Source organism: Panonychus citri, unplaced genomic scaffold (genome assembly GCF_014898815.1).
Source record: "Panonychus citri isolate SS breed McGregor unplaced genomic scaffold, ASM1489881v1 Contig00138, whole genome shotgun sequence".
NCBI lineage: Eukaryota > Metazoa > Arthropoda > Arachnida > Trombidiformes > Tetranychidae > Panonychus > Panonychus citri.
In genome coordinates this window covers 41,308-60,563 of record NW_026515543.1, presented here as the reverse complement: position 1 = coordinate 60,563, position 19,256 = coordinate 41,308, and the positions used below count along the sequence as shown (strand labels likewise).

Sequence of the window (19,256 nt, the reverse complement as noted above, 5' to 3'; positions counted from 1 at the left end):
CATTTTGTTTTCTATTATCATGATTAGAAAAACAGATTCACCCAATGAGAGATTTAATATCAGAATTAAGCTAAAAAATCTTCTCTTGTTCCTGAATTCAAGTAATTGGATGACAAGGAAAGAGAGAGAGAGAGTGAGATTACAGAATTATCTTCCTCATCATCTTGTACATTTAAATGAAAATAGTAAATCGTAATGATGACTTGAAGACCTATGGCTGATAATAAAAGAGGATAAAGATGAACATAAAGAGAGAGAGAGAGGATAAATGATGATGATGAAGTAAAATTAGTTAACAGTTATTTAGATTAATGTTATTGTTGATTGTTGATTGCTGGATAAAATTGGTTAGGTTGGAGATGTTCAACAATCACATTACGATTTGATTGTTGAGATGCATTAGGATAATAGTCCATCATCTCTAATTTTATGTATATTACTCATCTTCTCATCATCATCACCATCCCCAGCATCCACCCACCTCATCCCACCCTTGATGAAATGCTCTCTAACTCTATCCCACTTAGATTCGTAAGTAATTGAAAAACATTGAGAGAGAGAGAGAGACTATCAGAGGCAAAACAAAGCTCGAACAAACCAATAAAAGGGAAGAAATTAGAACATTTAAAAAGACATGGAAACTTTCAGGGTAAAAGAAAAGAGATAATTTGAAATGATGAACAAGACGAAGAAAAAAAATCATGACGATAAAACTGCAAGTAGTAGATAAAAGTGATTGAACATTAACAAGATATAAACTCTTATCTTTCATGATTTCCAATTGAAACTTCAGGGTTATTATTTCGTTGTTGATATGAATGGATTATCGGAGCTGGTGGATGATAACATGAGGCGGCTGAGAGAGAGAGAGAGAGAGAGAGAGAGAGAGAGAGAGAGAGAGAGAGAGAGAGAGAGAGTTGTTATTGTTTGATAATATAAAGTAACTAAGTTGACAATGGAGTTTACTATTTGTTTGTTTACATTGTTGATTGGGTTGAAGAAAGTAAAAGTTACTCATTGTTTTCCCATGATGATCATGATCATTTCTCATCTTAAGAATTTACATCAACAGTGAAAACGATATTATCACCAAGAAGAAATAAACAGAATGCTGGAAGAAGATGAAGTTTCTGTTTCCTTTTTCTTGTCTGAGTTTTTTTTTCTAATTCAATTTTCGTAACTATTATTATTCTTATATATATAATATTTACTCAGTAGCACCGAGAAAGATAATTATATAACATATATAATATACATTTCTTCATTATGACCAGTAGCTTATTGACTTTACATCGTTATAAGTCATCATCTTAGTGGACACTAACTAATAATTCATCTGTTGATGGTCAGTAAAATTTTTATTCGGTAATTAAAATCTATATATATACAGATTATCACCTGAAACTTGACCATCACTGTTGATCAGCAATTGACATGTTCTCAAGCGAGATAATTATTATCACGTTTATCTGATTTACAGAATTGATATCATATAAGTTCAACTGAATGGGAACAAAGTTGTTTGAACTTTATTCCTTGGGAGTGAAAAATGATTCCACCTTTCTAAACGATAACTAAACGATAATCATATTGGAATTGGAATAACCTGTAACCATAAACTATTGAACTTTTTGAACCACATGGTGACTCTGTTTTTTTCTTGTTCTCCATGAAAAGTTTCAATGTCTCCCTCATGGAATTGAGATATTGTTTTTTTTCCTCTTCATTTAAAGTTACTTGTTGTTGTTGTTATTTTTATTTATCATTGGTTATTGTTTCATGTTAATGGTAATTGAACATTTTCCCATTGAGAGATACTAATGATTCATGATATGAGAGCTCAGGTAAATTGGAACTTTTTTATTTTTCTTTACATTTCATTCTTACCTTAACTCAGTGAATGAAAGAAATGAAAACGCAAAGGATTAAATGTATGGGTTGGAAATAGAGAGAACTTTTCTTTTCTCTGTTGATTTTACTATTTTTCTCTATTGTGTCAGAGAAAAAGGTTAATAACAGGTAAGAAGATGAAAAGAACCATTTTTAAATTGTGAGCCAAATAAAGAAGATGATAAAAGTTATAAGAAGAGAGAGAGAAAGAAGAAAACAGAAAAACTGATAAAAAAGTAGAAAAAGAGCTTAGAGTTTTCTCTAGTCTCTTGTTTTTCATCATCATCTGTCCTCAGAATCAAAGGTAAGTATTAAAGGTCGAAAGTCTTAATGAGTCTTAAAACTTTTTTTCGTAAACTAATTGATAATAATTTCGATAATGAAATGATAGTATTAATAAAGATAATTTAAATTCAATGAATATTGAGTAATATTGAGAGTATGGAGCTTTTTCCTTTTCGAACTCCCAAACTCACCTGAGAAACTAACTGAACTTTTTTATCTCCCTCTCACTTACTCACTTACTCACTCACTCACTCACTCTCTCTCTCTCTCATTCTCTCTCTATTTGAATAAAAAGATTGAAAAATCGGAAAATCAAATGATTAAGGATAATCATAAGTCTCATCTTCATAATTATTGATATCATTATCATCATTAACTATGAATTACACTGAGCATTATGATTGATGATAAATGACAAACTCCGCTCACTCACAATCTCTCTCTTTCTCACCTCGCTTTTTCCTCCACCTACTGAGCCAATATATGATAAGAAAGTACTACTATTTGCTGTCTAGCTCATGATGAAAAGCGCATGAACAGAATCAGAGACCTACCATGGAAAATTTAACATGAGTTAGTATTGAACATCGATTGACTTTCAATCCAAGTGAAACTAAGACACAGAGAAGATAAGAAAAAGAGAGAAAAAAACTTTATCATCGAATTTTTTTCTCATACAAAATCAAACTCTCTCTCTCTCTCTCTCTCTCTCTCTCTCTCTCTCTCTCTCTCTTATTCTCACTCTATTTCCTTATCCCATCACCATCTGACTCCCAGCTACATATAAATCCATATGACTTAAATATCTTCAGTATTAGTTTCAACTTACAATCTTCACCTCAAACATTACGATGATTCCAATTGATATTCATAACTTTTATCGTTGTTCATCAGTGAGAATTTTGTTTTATCAATGATCGTAAATTAAAGGGATGATCTTACCCACTGGTGGAAAAATAAAGACAAACTAAACCTTCGTAAAGGATTTTTCTCCTTAAAGTTATTCCTTTGAATTTCCTCAGAATTTATCAAAAGTTTATCCCTCACCTTGATTGCCTTACCTTCATCTCTCTCTCTCACCTCATCATCCATCTCTTCATCTTGACCATCATCATTGTCCAATGTAAACTTGATAAGCTTATGTCAAGCAAATGAAATACCCAAAGTGACATTGATCAAGTTGTATCAAGGATTAACAACAACAATAACAGCCCAAAGTTCAGTGTATGTTCAAAGTTTCAACCGGGAAAAACTCACAACTCACCCTGAATTCATAAAGCAAAGGAAATAACAAAAAGTAAGAGAAACTAAATTGATATAAATTGACTTGAAAAATAAGGTGATGATGATGGTGATGAGAAAATATTATTATTATTTTTTCCACAATATTAACAAAACTCATGTATTACTTTGATTATTTTCATAAGTTCCAGTTAATTCAGTAAAGTGATAATAGTAATAATAAAGTTTACAAAAGAAACAAACAAAAACTAATCATCATAAGATATCAAAATTTATATAAATAAATAAAAAGTTAATTAGTGTAATAGCCAATGGAAAACTGACAATTCCATTCTAATTGGATAATAATAGTAAATCATTTAAGTGGCGAAGTAAAAATTAACTGACCAGTTGAATATTACTACGATTTCATTGATATAATTACTTTGATAATGTGAATTATTTTAGTAGAAAGAAAGAAGCAAAAAATTTACCGTTATTTTGATCATCACTTGGATAACTTTTTCGAGGAAGTGAAACTAAGTGCTCTAAAAAGTTCTAATTGTCATTTTCTTATTCTCGAATTATTTTCATGCAAAGTTGACCTGATTTCTTTGACGATTAACGATATGCTCAACGGTGATATTCAACCTTCATCTTCAACAAGTGACCTAACAACAATATATTCAGTGTTTTCATCCTCATCTCTTGACCATTTGAACAATGTAACATCCGAACTGGTCAATCAATCAGTTTTCACAATCGCTATCTCATCGGCTCTTGGGGTACTCATATTGATCACAATTCTGGGAAATATATTTGTAATCTATGCGATACTTTTTGACCGTATATTACGTCGGGTGGGTAATTACCTGGTCCTTTCATTGGCTATAGCTGATTTCATGGTTGCCTGTACAGTTATGCCAATCAGTGCTTTCTATGAGGTGACCAATGAGTGGACCTTTGGCTCTGTTTTATGTGAAATTTGGACCTCAGCTGATGTACTTTGCTGTACAGCATCAATCTTACACCTTCTTGCCATTGCTCTTGACCGTTACTGGGCAGTTACCCGGGTCAACCATATACAACAGCGTAACCTTGCCCTTGTTAACAGGATGATCGCCGCTGTTTGGTCCGTATCATTACTCATCTCATTAGCACCGATCCTTGGATGGAAAGATCCAGATTTTTTGAAACGAATTGAAACTGAAAAGGTTTGCCTTATATCTCAAGATATTGCATATCAAATATTTGCAACAGTTTCCAGTTTCTATGCTCCCCTGGTAGTTATCTTATTCCTTTATTGGAGAATCTACAAGGTAAGTACAAAAGAGAAGAAGAAAAAATGTTCGAAAAAGAGAAGCAAAAAAAATTGAAATCAAATTCGAAATATATCACATATCATGTAATCTATTATTACTCAGGATGAAAGTGAGAATATTAATTTTCACCATGGAAGGAATCATTTTCTCATCAAACTGATGAAACTCTTTTCGATTCTCAGCTAATTGTTACCTTGATAGTTTACAGGTTGATATTAATTGTGAGTAAAAAAAAATCTACTGAATGAATAATGAATCGTATCAGATTTTTACCCTTTCTGTTGACAAGAAAATCATGATAATTATATTATCATGGTAATGATAACTTGTTTATTAGTATTCAAAACATTCAATGATAAATTTCATTCTTCTGGTATAAATTGAACTTCCCATGAAATTAGTGGCAACATGATAAGTTGAATGTGTGTACAAACAAATGTCATTGTCCACTCAATCGTAGTGGACAATTGAATAATGTTCAGCCTGAGAAAATTTCCTGAAAAGTTGATAATTGAAATTATAAAATTGTCAATTGCATTTCTCATGATAAATTGTTGTTGTTGTTGTTGTTGTTGTTTTCATTTACTAACCTTGATTAAAAATTAATTTGATACTTTTTGATGTATAAAAAAACAAATCAAAACAATTTAATTGATTTGGTTAAAAGTTTTATGTTGAATTAATTGGGAATTGAGAGTTTAGTTTCATTTGAAAGTTTTTATCATCTAATAGCATGGAAAGAGATTGGATTTAGTTTCCAATTGGAAACTGAAAGGATGATGATGATGATGATGATCGAGTAGATGAAAGAGTAGTGATGATAATCAAGGTAAGAATTTGAAGCAATGAAGAGACAAGAAAATTTGATCAAATTAATTGAACTTAGTTAAGTTAATTGCTGTGAATAAGCTTCTTTTTTTTCTCAATTAGATTTTATCATCTTTTAATCCGATCGTCAAAATTTTTTTTCTTAATCAGAATCAATCTCTTACCTTTTATCATCTCCAATCATCATCATCATCTTCATCTTCATCATTATCTTATCTGTCTCTCTCTCTCTTTTTCATTGAAGTAAATCAATAAAATCAATCTGATTGTTGAATTGATGAACAAGGTTAAAGTTTAAATGTCAATCTAAAAGCAGAGAAAATCAATTAATTTCCCTTAATAATGACGAAAATTAATCTACGATATCTAATCTATTTCTCTGTAGTTAATTGTTAATCCATGTTGATGATTAAAGCAAATTGCCCACAAGGAGCCATTAATAATCTACTAATTAGTTTTCTAGTTAATTGTTTCACAATCAACAAATATGATTAAAATTCAACAGCGGAAAAAAACGTTATTAATATTTACAGTTTATGTTGATCAGAATAACAAAAATTTTCTCAATATTTTTCGTTTACCTGTTAAACCATCATGATTATTTACCGTTAGTAAATTAATTCCTAATTTCGTGATCTGAAATTCTAATCAAATCATGATAATCTAATCATGGTGATGATATTTTGCTGTTCAATGATTCAGGTCAAGTGATAATCTGTTTTTTTTACCGTTATTCAAGTTTATCATGATGATAATCATCTGGTCAATCATTTGGTCAGCATACAATTAACATGGTTCATTGAATTTGGAAATTTAATTGTTTGGAATTCAAATGTTATTTTCATGGGGAAGGGAAAATAAATTTTTCTATTCAATTTTCGAGTCAGAACTTTTTTTTCCTCTTTTCTATTCGAGTTTTCAATTTCTTCTGAACCTTTTGAAAAGTTCTGTTGGAATTGAATTAAAACAATAATTGTTAACTGTTAATATTATGATGGAAATGATTTTAAAGGCAAAAAAGGTAAAGCAATTAAACCGGAACCGGAACTTGCAGGTAAACTTCCTGAATCAATATTAGAGGAAATGAAATTAGATTCTCATCTCATGTTAACATTGAGACGATGAAAATATAATTACTACAATTAAATTACAGACAATTTAAAAAGTATTCATATTACTATTATTATTAAATTGTCATGACTCTTGAAGACTCAGAATCAACAGTTAACATGAGATGAATGAATATAATGAGAGAGTAAAAATCAAACGAAAATTCTGAATCAACCAAATTGAAATTGGAATCGGAATTAAATTGTTGATTGTTAGACTTAAATTTTGTAGTATTATTATACATCCAATAAAAGATTAGAATTAATCATCTAATCAATCGTCTGAATGAATTTTTAGTTTAAATTGTTTTGATGAAAGAGAGAGGATGATGACGATGATGATGATGAAAAGAGAAAAATTTTCTCCATCAACTTTACCCTGAGGCTATTTGTGTTTACCTTTAGTTGGGAAATTCATTTAAACTCATTACGATTTGTAATTTAAAAAGCGATTCTGATTAATGTTCATTTGATTTGTTATTGTCTTTTTTCAAATATTATCATTATCATGTTATTATTATTAAATAATGACTTTTACTATTGTTTTTGACGCTCATTGAATATCACAATCAACTTTTCATGGTGTTTTCACCATGTTCTGGAAAGTTAAGTGTTCAGATGGTTTAAGTTATTTTCTTCACTTGCTTTTCTTTACTCGAGAACAAATATTTAGTTAAATTACCGGAGTAGTAGTAAGTTGATTCTCACTGGTTGTTGACACATAAAATTTAATTTTCTCTAAATTTTTATTACATTTAATCAAAGAAAACAACAACTTATGTATGAAAATAGGATGCGAAGTGGAAGGGAAAAGGATGGAGAGTGTCAGTGGGAGGTGGAAGGTGGAAGGTGGTAAAGTAACTACAAGAAAGTTTCGTCTCTCTTTTGACAAAATGATTACATGGAAATGAATGAGAAGAAAGAAGAAGATAAAAAAACGAGGAAGATAAAGATGAAAGGAAGAAGAAGATGATAAAAGTAAAGAATGATGATTAGGAAGATGATAAGTGACAGAGTGAGAGACGAAAAGTTAAATCAGATTCTGTATTTACTTGGGTATCTAACGAAGTTGGTTACCAGGGTAACATGTATTCTGAGTTGATGAAGATAAAGATGAAAATGATGATAAATAAGGTGAAGTTTATTAGGTGAATATAAAAAAAGGTAAAGATGATGAAGGACAATCATGATGAGGATGAGGATGCTAAAGTTCATAACTAAGGGTTAGAAATTCAAGTTTGCAAAATCAAATGAAATTGAATTTTCTCATGAAATTCGTGAGATTTGGATGCTATTTATTACACTTACTTAGATGAAGACGAGATGAAAGTATTTACAAGAGAGAGAGAGAGAGAGAGAGAGAGAGATTATAAAGCTCTTTCTTCATCATCATCAGAATCATCATTGATCATCATCGCATTTTCATTTCTCATTTGGGTGACATGTATTATTAGACTGATCAATATGAGTACAAGTATTTTTTTCCTGGATGATAAAAGTTAAAATGATGAAGAGAAATAGTGAAAAATAATAAATATATAAAATTGAAATTTCAGGTTGACTGAGCTCCATGAGGGTTTGGTGATTTATCCGGAATTCCAAGTCAATTGGGTGAGTAAAAGAGAGATTGAGAAAAAAAAATGAGCTGAGTTTGTGTTAAATTATTCCTGATAAACTTCACTATCTATTAACACAATGATAATATTAGACACTTAGATATATAATAATAAGTATATATAAATTTTTTTATCGTCTTCATGATTGTATCAGTTGAATGAGAAATAATTTTCAGGGTGAAAAAAATTGACTCAAAATTTGACACATGAACTTTTCTTTCCATCATCATTTTTTACAGGCGATTATGTTTACTTTGGCTAAATGATATTATTACTTTTCATTATTATTATCTTTCCAATTGGTAGCAATTAAATGTCGACAATCATCATCATCAACAATTTACTATTTACTACAATCAACATGTAGCTATCATATTGATAATATAATTCTGATCAATTGAGGAAAATGTTTCCACTTCAACTGATTAATATTGATTGAATTTAAATCATGAAATAAAATCAATGTTTTAAAAATATCATCCAACTTTAGATTATTATTATTATCATCATTATTTAGTAAGTTAACCAGTGACAATTTAAAATAAACTGCAAGTGATTAACTTATCTAATTCCTTGTTTGAATAATTATATATATCATGATAATCGTAATCATGTTGGTGCTGATTATCATGATATGAAAGTTTTATCTCAACAATCAAATGAATTTGAATTGTTAATCATTGCGATCATCGTTAGTTGAGCTTTACAACTTGACAACTAATTAACGGTAACAATTAGACTTTAATTGTTATTGTCATTTTTATCTACATGATAAATTGAGTAAAATATTTAAAGCTCAGATTTTTTGAAACATTCAACACAATTAATGAAATATATATTAGATTATCATGGAAACCATTGTAACCATTGATACAAATTTTTCCGTAACAATCAAAAAGTTAATTGTAATGAAATTTGTTATTATATAAAATCAGAATACGATTAATATGATGAGTATAACAATGAATTTCAGTTGATTGTTTGAAATTTAGTTATTAAATACATGAGAAAATTTCAATTTGTACAAATATTTCATGAAATTTTCATCAAAATTTGTGAAAATTGAATCAATAATTAAAGAGAAACAGTTAATCAAAGTGCTAACAGCAAACTTTCTGGTTATTGTGAATTCTCATTAAACCATGGGAACGATTTTTTCACTCCCGAATGAAATTCTGGCCATTTGAATATCGATTCCAATGATATCATCATGTTTACGAAGGCAATGAATACACAATGAACACGAAAAGTTTAACTATTAGAAAGTGTCCAGAACAACAGGAAGATAATAAGAGAAATGTTTGAAACTGTTTGAAAAGAGAAATATAATAAAAAAAATAACAATGAGAAATGTTCAGAATTCATATCATCATGATTGTTATTCATTGGTATCTACTTTTTGGTTCATGACAAACAATCTGAACAATGTAATCATTTTTCAATGAATGAATAATAATCAACATTCACCAATTATCTTTGTATGATCACCATGAAACCATTAAAAAATCATCAAAATTTTGAAGAAAAAAAACATGAGAAAAAAAAGTTTCCACTGAAAATTGAATTTTCTCCCCTGGAAACATGAATAGCACAATTGTCAGGGTCAAGCAAGGTAAATATTGAGGGTGATAGTCGATGATTATGACACCATGATGATAGATGATGATGGTGATGATGAAGGGACAACATGATGGTTGAGGGGGAAAAAGGTTAGATGGTCGAAGGAATTTCTTTTTTCTTTTCTTTTCTTTTCTCCCCTGAAATTCAAGGTGAAAAAAAAGCAGAAGCGAAAAAAAGTTCCAACAGTTTTTCATGTTTACTTTAGTTGACAAGCCACTTACCTGAAGAGATGCTTTCAAATCTCTTCGTCAACACTTACACAGAACTGGATGGTGATGATAGAGATGCATCAACATCTCAAAGGGATGCAAAAAATAAGAGTAAAGATGATGAAGATTCAGATGAAAGGGAAAATATTATCAAAGAAAAAAAAGAAAGCAAAGAAAAGAGAAGAGAAGAAAAAATCTTCCGAATATGTACAGAGAGAGAGAGAGAGAGAGAGAGAGAGAGAGAGAGAGAGAGAGAGAGAGTCTCATCTTCATCAGATTTCATTTTATCACTTTTCATTTAACTTCCTTCTCCATTTGAGTAAACAATTCAGTTACATGATGAACAAATAATCATGATGCAATAGAAGATGAAGAAAACCATCATCATGATATTCTGGCTCAATGGCAAGTCTATGGCTTTCATGGTTCATAACCAAGGTGAATTATAATCTACTGTTGATAACAATAATATTTATCATCATCATGACGATAATATTAACTATTAATATATAAAGAGAATGGAGAAAAATTTTTTTTTACCGTTATTGACATTGGAATCAAGTCTTTCTCATGGTCTTTTATGAACATTGTACTTGTAACAAGCCACTTGAAAGAGTAAACTCTGAGAAACTGAGTCTCTGAATCACATTCATCCAGTTAATTAACTTTCATTCATCATCTTGATTCATGATAATTTGACAAAGAAAATTCTGATCATAATCAATGGTTAACACATGAAATTTAATATTTCAACATTTTCATCAATCATATTATCATTACTATGAATAACCTATCATATGAATTTCCGGTAAACTCATTAGCAACTTTCTAATATTATTTTCTCTCAATATTCAATTCAATTGATTATCCGGAAGCTTAAGGCTACCTGATATTGGACAATCAACAACGGAAAAGGTCAATATTTAGCTTTCGCTAGATTTACTGTATGATTATTATTATTATTATTGTTATTACATTCAATTACCTTGAGTACATATTATTATTATTACCATGTCCAGTATGTTCAGTTTAGATGAGTAAAGTTAAAGTGAACTTTGTATTTTCCATGATGAAATTGATTCCAATTGAGATTTGACCATTTCAAACGTAAATATCATTTCAATCTCATGAAATATATTAGATGCGAAATGATATTAATCAGATTCAGTTTCAGAATTGGAATGATAACAAATATCAACATTGAAATAATCATGTAAACAAATGAAGAGAAAAGAAAAAAAAAGTTCTCAAACCATTAGAACTTTTTTTTTGTTCCTTTCCATGTATCAAAATATTGACAAAGAGCTTTCAGATAACATTATTATTATTACATATGAAACTCGTTTTACAGTTACTTGAATTCATCATCATGTTTATCAGAATTTTCTATCTCTATCTCTCTCTCTCTCTCTCATTCTCCTCTTCCTTCCCTATCAACAGGAAATCCGAAGTTATCATTAAGGTGGATGCTGATTATGATGATGAAATTTTCTTCATCTCTGTCTACTTGACTTGATCATATTCTATGAATATTTTATGTAAAAATATTGAGAATCGAACTTTCATCATTTTTTTCTTCTCTCTCTCTCTCTCTCTCTCTCTCATTTTCGAACATCAAAATTACATCTTCCTCTATTCAACCGCCACCCACTTCCCACCCATTCTCATTCACCATGTTACTGATGATTTTCAACAATGAAACTCAGGGTGGTATTGATGGTGGAAATGTTGTAATAATAGTTGCCTTTTGTACTGAAAATCAACATCTAATTCATTTACTGATTACTTATCTAAACTGTTTCATCAGTTTAATACTGAACATGCATCATGCTTTATATTCAGAACTTTTTTTTCCTATTCACCAACCTTTTAACTGGTTACTGTTTTTTTTCTAGCATTTCCAACTTTCAACATAATATATAACCATGATAATAATTGAATAAGTGAAAGATGAAAAAAATTGTTCACTAGCAATTAAATTAAAAACCAGGGAGTGAAAATTATCATCATTTACTAGAAATCTTAATCTGTTAATGGTTAGTTTATATTGTAACAATTAGAAATCATTATGATAAAAGCTACTGAACAAATTTCCATGGTAAAAGAAAATGATTTCCAGAACTTTTCTCATCTTCTACTCAGTGTGATGTAAATTATCTTGATTCTGATTATGATGATAATGATGGAAAGAGAGAGAGAGAGAGATGATTCTGAGTAGTGAATTTAATAATGATTGGATTAACTGGTTCAATGGGAAATAGAAAATCAACTTTTATATCTGATAAACTGTGGAAATGTTCATGAAGAGAGAGAGAAATTTTCTTCCATGCTATTAAATGATCTTTCAGAAAGTCATCAACTTGTTCATGATGATTTTCTTGATCACAAGAGATTGAACAATATTGAAGAATCGTAAGTTTCTCATTTATCTCATATCTTTTTTTTTGTTCGTTGGAAATTGAACTTTAAAGAATAGCTTGAAAAGCGACCTGTTGGACATTCAAATGAATCGTTGCAACGAAATTATCGCTTTAGCTATAAGCTTTTAAGGCCAAAATCTAATGTACATTGTACATAATCTAACAGTTCGCCAAGGTATAATATCATCATAATGTGAAGACTGGCAATTATATTTCACTTCATCTTCTTAAATCCAACCTTTACACTATCATTATAATCGTTACACAGGGTGAATATAATATTTATCTACCTGAGTAGTTGATTGAAAATGTTGAAATAAAAGGTAAAGAGTAACTTTAGTGTTAGTCATTAATGATGTAAGTTAACCTTTGGAAACTTTGAGATTGTTACATGGTGGATAATGATATGAACATGATGGAGAGATGAGAAAGTAAAGAGGATCAATTAACAGTTTAGAAAGATGATGATGAGTAGAAGAAGATGAAGATGAAGATGATGATGATGGCGATGAAAAAGATGCGATTTCTCTGTAAATGTGAGTTTTATTTCCTGTCACCTTGATAACCTTTTATTTCTTTGGATACATAACATTAGGTACGAAAATGATAATGATAATGATGACAGAAAAGAATCAGTTAAGAAGTTCCTTCTCTCTCTCTCTCTCTCTCTCTCTGAATTTATCAGGTACACTGAGTATATTATTCTTGATGAAGATGAACTTTCCACTTGGAAAATTTTTTCTCTTCCTTTTTGAGTGGTGAAAGTGTATGAAATTTTCATGATAATGATGTTGAATTGGGTGAATCATCATCTCTACTCCATGAGTTTCTCATGTAATAACAAAAACATCTCATTCAATTTTGATAGATTGTGATTATAAACTTATTTATATGGATTCTAAAAGGTAGGAAACCTGTTGATTAGGATTGATTAACTTTCAATACCTTTTTTCTGGAGCAAAAGTTTCATTCATTTAATAACAGTACATGAGAATCATCATCATCATGTTGTCAAACGTATCATGATAATGATAATAGTGTTTCATGTGGGTTGTTACCTCGTCATCTTCCCACTGTAGGCACGTAGTATTTACTATCATAATAATAGTGATATTAATACAAAGGTGATATGAAGATGAATGAGGTTTGAAATGTCTCATGAAAGGTAAAGGTTTAGATGAGATGAAAGAGGAAACTCCAAAACGATAATAATAATGATTGAATTTCGAAGAGACAAAAATCTTTGGAATCACAATTTTAATCTTGGTTCTTTTTATATATTTACTATTATTATCACTTTAGTATCATGAAGTTATCATCAACAATTGAAAATGAACTGGAAACTTTATTGAGTTGATGGTAAAATTTTCGCTCAGCAGCAAAATTTGAATAATATTGAATCTTTTTTTTTATATTCTTTTTGTTCAATCAACTGGATGGAAACTTTCATGATCATTTCAATAGAGACCAATAAAGTTCTGAGATTGAGATTTAAGATAAATGTTATGTTGATTAACGGATTAAAACTATACTATCTGTGTATTATATATGTAATATATATAAGATTTATCGTTTCCATGTCTATGAATAAGTAAAAAAAAGGCATAAGGATTTGATTCTGGAACTTGATCCTGATAATACAAAAGTAAATTGTATATTAATCATCACATGATGGTCATGATGATTTCTGATAATTGTGTTGATGAATAGAAATATAAACCTGGACTCGAAAGATAATCGTAGTGATGAATATAAATAGGAATAAGAATGTTGATCAAGTTAAAGGTATTATCATTATTGATACACAAAAGGACTTGACCATTGGTCGATGATGATAATGAGAGAGAAAGAGGTAGTGAGAGAGAGAGAGAGAGGAAAGAAAAATATTCCTACGAGGAGAAAAAGTTTTCTTTCTTATTCTGATTCAATCAGCAACGATAATCATGATGATGAATTCAAGTGAATCTGTTATATTCTCTTAGCTGTAAGTCTTGGATATTCAGTTCATTGGATGAAAATGATGAAACTCAGAGATATATACAGTAACCATCATGATAAAGAGTAAAGTTGTTGACTAGAAAAAAAAAGTAAACTGTTAACTGGAATTTGTGTCAACCTTTTACTCACAAGATTCTGATAAATGCCTTTGATAAAATCATCAAACTCTAATCTAATCTAATCTCATTCTTTCCATGGATATTATTATTATATTAAATCCACTGTTCTCAATTCATTATAATATCATCATCGTACAGAACTTTTTCCCCCAGCAAAGTATCAAAAAATCATTCCTAAAACTTGAGATTCCAAATAAAATGATTTTACCCCATTCTCACTTTACTTTAGTATAACAAGAAAATCACTAGACATTGGTAACATTGCGATCTACTGAATTACAAAAGATATGAAATAAAAAATATTAATCTAATAATATTCAGTAACAGTTGAGCTGATTGTCCATCATGTATCTGTCAAAGTCTATCAATCATATTTACCATGATATTATCTATCATATTTTTATAATCTACTGAGCAAATGAATATGATAATCGTTGAAAAATTATCTTAATCCCTATTGGCTAGCATTGGATATGATAAAAACTCCCAAGGATAACTGTTAATATCTCATTATAATCCTGAATGATGGTGATGATAATTAGTGATGATTATGTTAGTTGATAAACAAAAAAAGGTTCATCATCAAAGTTTTTGTATATTAACCATATATTAGTAAATAAACCTTGACATAGTTAATCAAATCATACCCTTAAGGTTAATATTGATTAACATGATCAAAGTTATGATGATGATGATGTATTAATATTATCCCTTTATCCTCATTTTTATCCATATTTTCAGGATTCTCAAAGTAATTAATTGATCTTTGAGTAGGTTAACAAATCTCTAGTGAGATAATATGAGTTTTTTGCTCATCATCAGGAAAAAAATCAATCGATTCATGATCAATAATATGATTGCAAATATCTTTCATCTATCAAGCAATTAGTTGAAGTTTTTTTTGCTGTTAACTCATAATTAATAATTTCTCTATTTAAATTAATCATATTGGTCAACATTCAGATATAAGTTGACCGTTTTTATTTCAATTCAATTCACCTGAATATCAATGAGTGTAAATAATGAAAATATCAATTGATTCTTGATGGTGAAATTTGTTTCCAGTTATCATGAAAACTTAATTTTCCTCTCCATTTATTAATAAGGTTTCTTTATTGAAACAATCAACTGATTGCTAATATTTACTCAAGTATTACTACATTAACAGTTTACTTAAAGTTAAATGATTTAATCAATGAAACAATCAGTAGATTTATCAATGATAATGGTCCACAATTAAGTTGAACCAAGTTGATGATGAAATGACTTTTCATCATTAATTCAATCTGAAGATTGCAATTGCTTTAATTATATTATTGATACAATTGATTGCCAATTGTTGGATTAAACATTGTTGAGATATGAATATTTAATATAAAGTTAATTGTGTGTAAAAAATTTTTACTAAATCAATAATTGTCTTATTAAAATTAAGCTTGAGGAATGATGATTTTTATAAATAATAATAATAAGATTTACGAAAAGTTAATTTAGTTTTTAAATTGAATGATTATTTTGAATCCAATTTCATGATAATCATGAGGTAATGATGGTGATCAAAAATCAATGATAGTAAACAATTGAATTGATTTAATTGTACTCACTGAATCGTCCTGAACTTTCAACAATAAAATCAAGCATCTGAATCAATGAACTTTTTTTTATTACCAACACCACAATTTACATAATATTTGATTGCGACTTTTTGGTTTATTGTTTTCCAATCAAATTAATTTAGACAATTCCTGAATATTATTCATTGTTATCGGAATTTATATTATTATATTGATAAATAAATTCCATAAAGTTATGTGTAAAGTTGAAAGGAAAAAGCAAAGAAAACGAAAACAGCTCAAAGTTAATCCAGTTATAGTTTTTTTTGTTGAGATAATTAGAATTTCAAGTTTCATGTTAAGCTGAGTTTCCCCCTGTTCATTGGGCTGATAGTTATTGATGCAAGAAAAAAACATGAATACTCTGAATAATGAATTGAAATGCTAATAACAGACAAACATATTATTAATAATATCTAATGGTAATGATGATGATGGGGAACAAAAAAAGATGAGCAAGATTATTATTATTATTTTGATGGGTTTCCTTCATCATCTTTGCTGCTCCCTTGTTTTAAATCATCATCCAAAGGCTCATCATCATGTAATATATATTTAAATTGTTTGAATTAATTTTGTTGATCATTTTTCTTGTGCATCAATATGATGACTGAAAAATGTTTATTCTAAATTACATGTTGTTTTCCAATCACTTTTGATCGTCTTGCTGATTCTTTTAATATTTCCACTCTCGAAATCACTTTTCGTTCACCAGCGCGATTTTTTGAATACCACATTAGCTAAACACTAAGAAAAATATTAATTGTGGCTGAGTGCAATTAAAGCTTGTTGAACCCCAGATATGGTCAGAGCGATGAGAAACAAGTTAAATCAAAATGTATCACAAAATAATCTTATGAGTTATCATGAAAAATATCATTTTCAAAATGAAAAATTTATAATTGATAAAATTACCTGACAATAGAATCACTTTAGTAGTTAGGAAAAGGTAGAAAAGGTAGACTCTGGACCAAGTATTTTTCGGGCCAGAATTGTTTGCATGTGTTCAATATTAGCATCATTAGATTCGTAGATTTTTCTACATCTAGAAGACCATGACTTCATCGCATTTTGAATGAAGTTGATTGGTACAGATTTGATCTCCCGTCGAATAGCTGATTTAAATTTGTGAACGTCAGTGATACATTTACGGCTCAGCCTATTTTTCAGGTAACCCCACAAAAAATAATTACAATGGGCTGCATCAGGTGAATTTGCCAGCCATTGATTGTGGGGAAGGAAATTTCTTTTCGAGGAATCCGATGATCTTTTTCGAGCGATGAGAAGGGGCGGAGTCCTGTTGGAACAAGTAATTCCCATCGGGATATAATTTAGGTAGGTAAACTTTGATAAAAGGTTTCAAAACCTTATCAATATAAAACGATGATTGATCTTAACATTTGACAACAATTTTTCTGGGTGAAATTGTTTCATCTCTGATAACCGGAAGTTCTGGTTGAAAGTATTAAATTGTGTTTTCAACGGTTTTTTAACTGAAAGGGAAGTGCTGAAAGGTCAGAAAGACAGTTATGATGGTTCTTTTGCTTACGTTGGTGATAATTGTGATTGTAGTTCTTTTACTGTTTCGGGTGTTTCATTTGAATAATTTAAAGTATGGAACATATCCCTTGCCTAAGTATGAGATTGTAAATATTGTTTCATTATGGAACATAGATCTCTCGAGGATCTCAAGTCTCGTGTGAGAAACAACGGCGAGATTGCAGATGCAGACCAGGATGAAACGCAGGATATTTACCGCCGCCTCAGAGCTCAATTTCTCCGTATAATGGAGCACCTTGTCGGTATCCACGAAGAGATTATTACCCGTGCAATTTTTCTTTTGAAGCACAAAATGCAGATACAACAAAAATAATATATAAACCATTAAATTATTGGAACGATCAAGCGATTATTTCATTAAAGAGTTAAAATGACTTGCTGATCATCCAAATATTTAATGCTTTCAATTATTTTAGCATATGCAATATTATGCATACCATATGCATTTACCTAAAAATATTCTTTTGCATAAAATTCTAATGAAAAATATAATATTGCAAATTTCCATCAAAATGGGAAAAAAGCAAAAGTTTGATTTTATTGCGTTCATCAAAATCATTTGAAATCATAAGATTTATTTAATTTAAATTAGAAAAAAATGAATAATAATTTGAGGGAAAGAAAGAGAAAAAAATTTCACCCTGAAAACTTTATTAGTTGTAAGGAAACTATTGCTTCTGGCTCGGTTGACATTTCTGGCTCAAACGGACATCTCTAGCTCAATTGACATTTCTAACGCAGATACATTTCTGGCTCAGTTTTTGTTGTAACCGTCACCATCACCATCACCATCACCATCACCATCACCATCACCATCACCATCACCATCACCATCACCATCACCATCACCATCACCATCAACATCACACACACTCTATCTTTCTCTCTTTTCTCTCTCTTTATCATGGAGATAGATAAAATTCTCTCCCGTTTCCCCTCCGCAAGAATTGGGCAGAAATCCGCCTCTGGCGGACATATACAAATTTCCTGAAGAGGAAAAAAGACAGAGGTTGGTCGGGTGGAAATTTTCATTAAATATGTAAGGATAAGGGACAAGGCAATGTCTCGGTGGTGTGGACCAGTAGGGGATGTAAGTTTGCGGGGGTTATATTGTTCAGCTTCGGTGGGTGCAATATGGGCAAGAAAGAGAGTGAGTAAGGGGGATTCAGTGGCCCTCCTTGTAACATCAAGTTACACAGGACTACTGATGCCCCCTATCTGAACCCACTGTCGGCTTCTCATCATCCCCAAGGGTCGGTTCATTTGTTATGATCCACAAGAGGGGAGGTCGGGAGTGGGTTGAGATGTCAACTTTATGTGTGTTAGAAATGTATTTTAAATGATAACCTGTTCTAGAGATGTCAGTTCTAATGTATACGAAATGTTGGTTTCATTATGTTTCAGAAATGTACCTGAGCTAGAACTGTCACTTGAGCCAGAAATGTC

The 19,256-nt window shown here is 30.1% G+C and overlaps 1 protein-coding gene across 1 annotated transcript in view; it reads left to right on the top strand.

Moving 5' to 3' along the window:
* The first annotated feature begins 2,678 nt into the window (after positions 1 to 2,678).
* LOC128393465 (5-hydroxytryptamine receptor 2A-like) overlaps positions 2,679 to 19,256 on the top strand; it is a 30,364-nt gene continuing 13,786 nt past the window's right edge. Inside the window, exons 1-2 of the mRNA XM_053353649.1 lie at positions 2,679 to 3,472; positions 3,997 to 4,715. Coding sequence (XP_053209624.1) covers positions 4,026 to 4,715 — 690 coding nt within the window. The 5' untranslated portion in view covers positions 2,679 to 3,472; positions 3,997 to 4,025. The remainder of the gene's footprint in view (positions 3,473 to 3,996; positions 4,716 to 19,256) is intronic.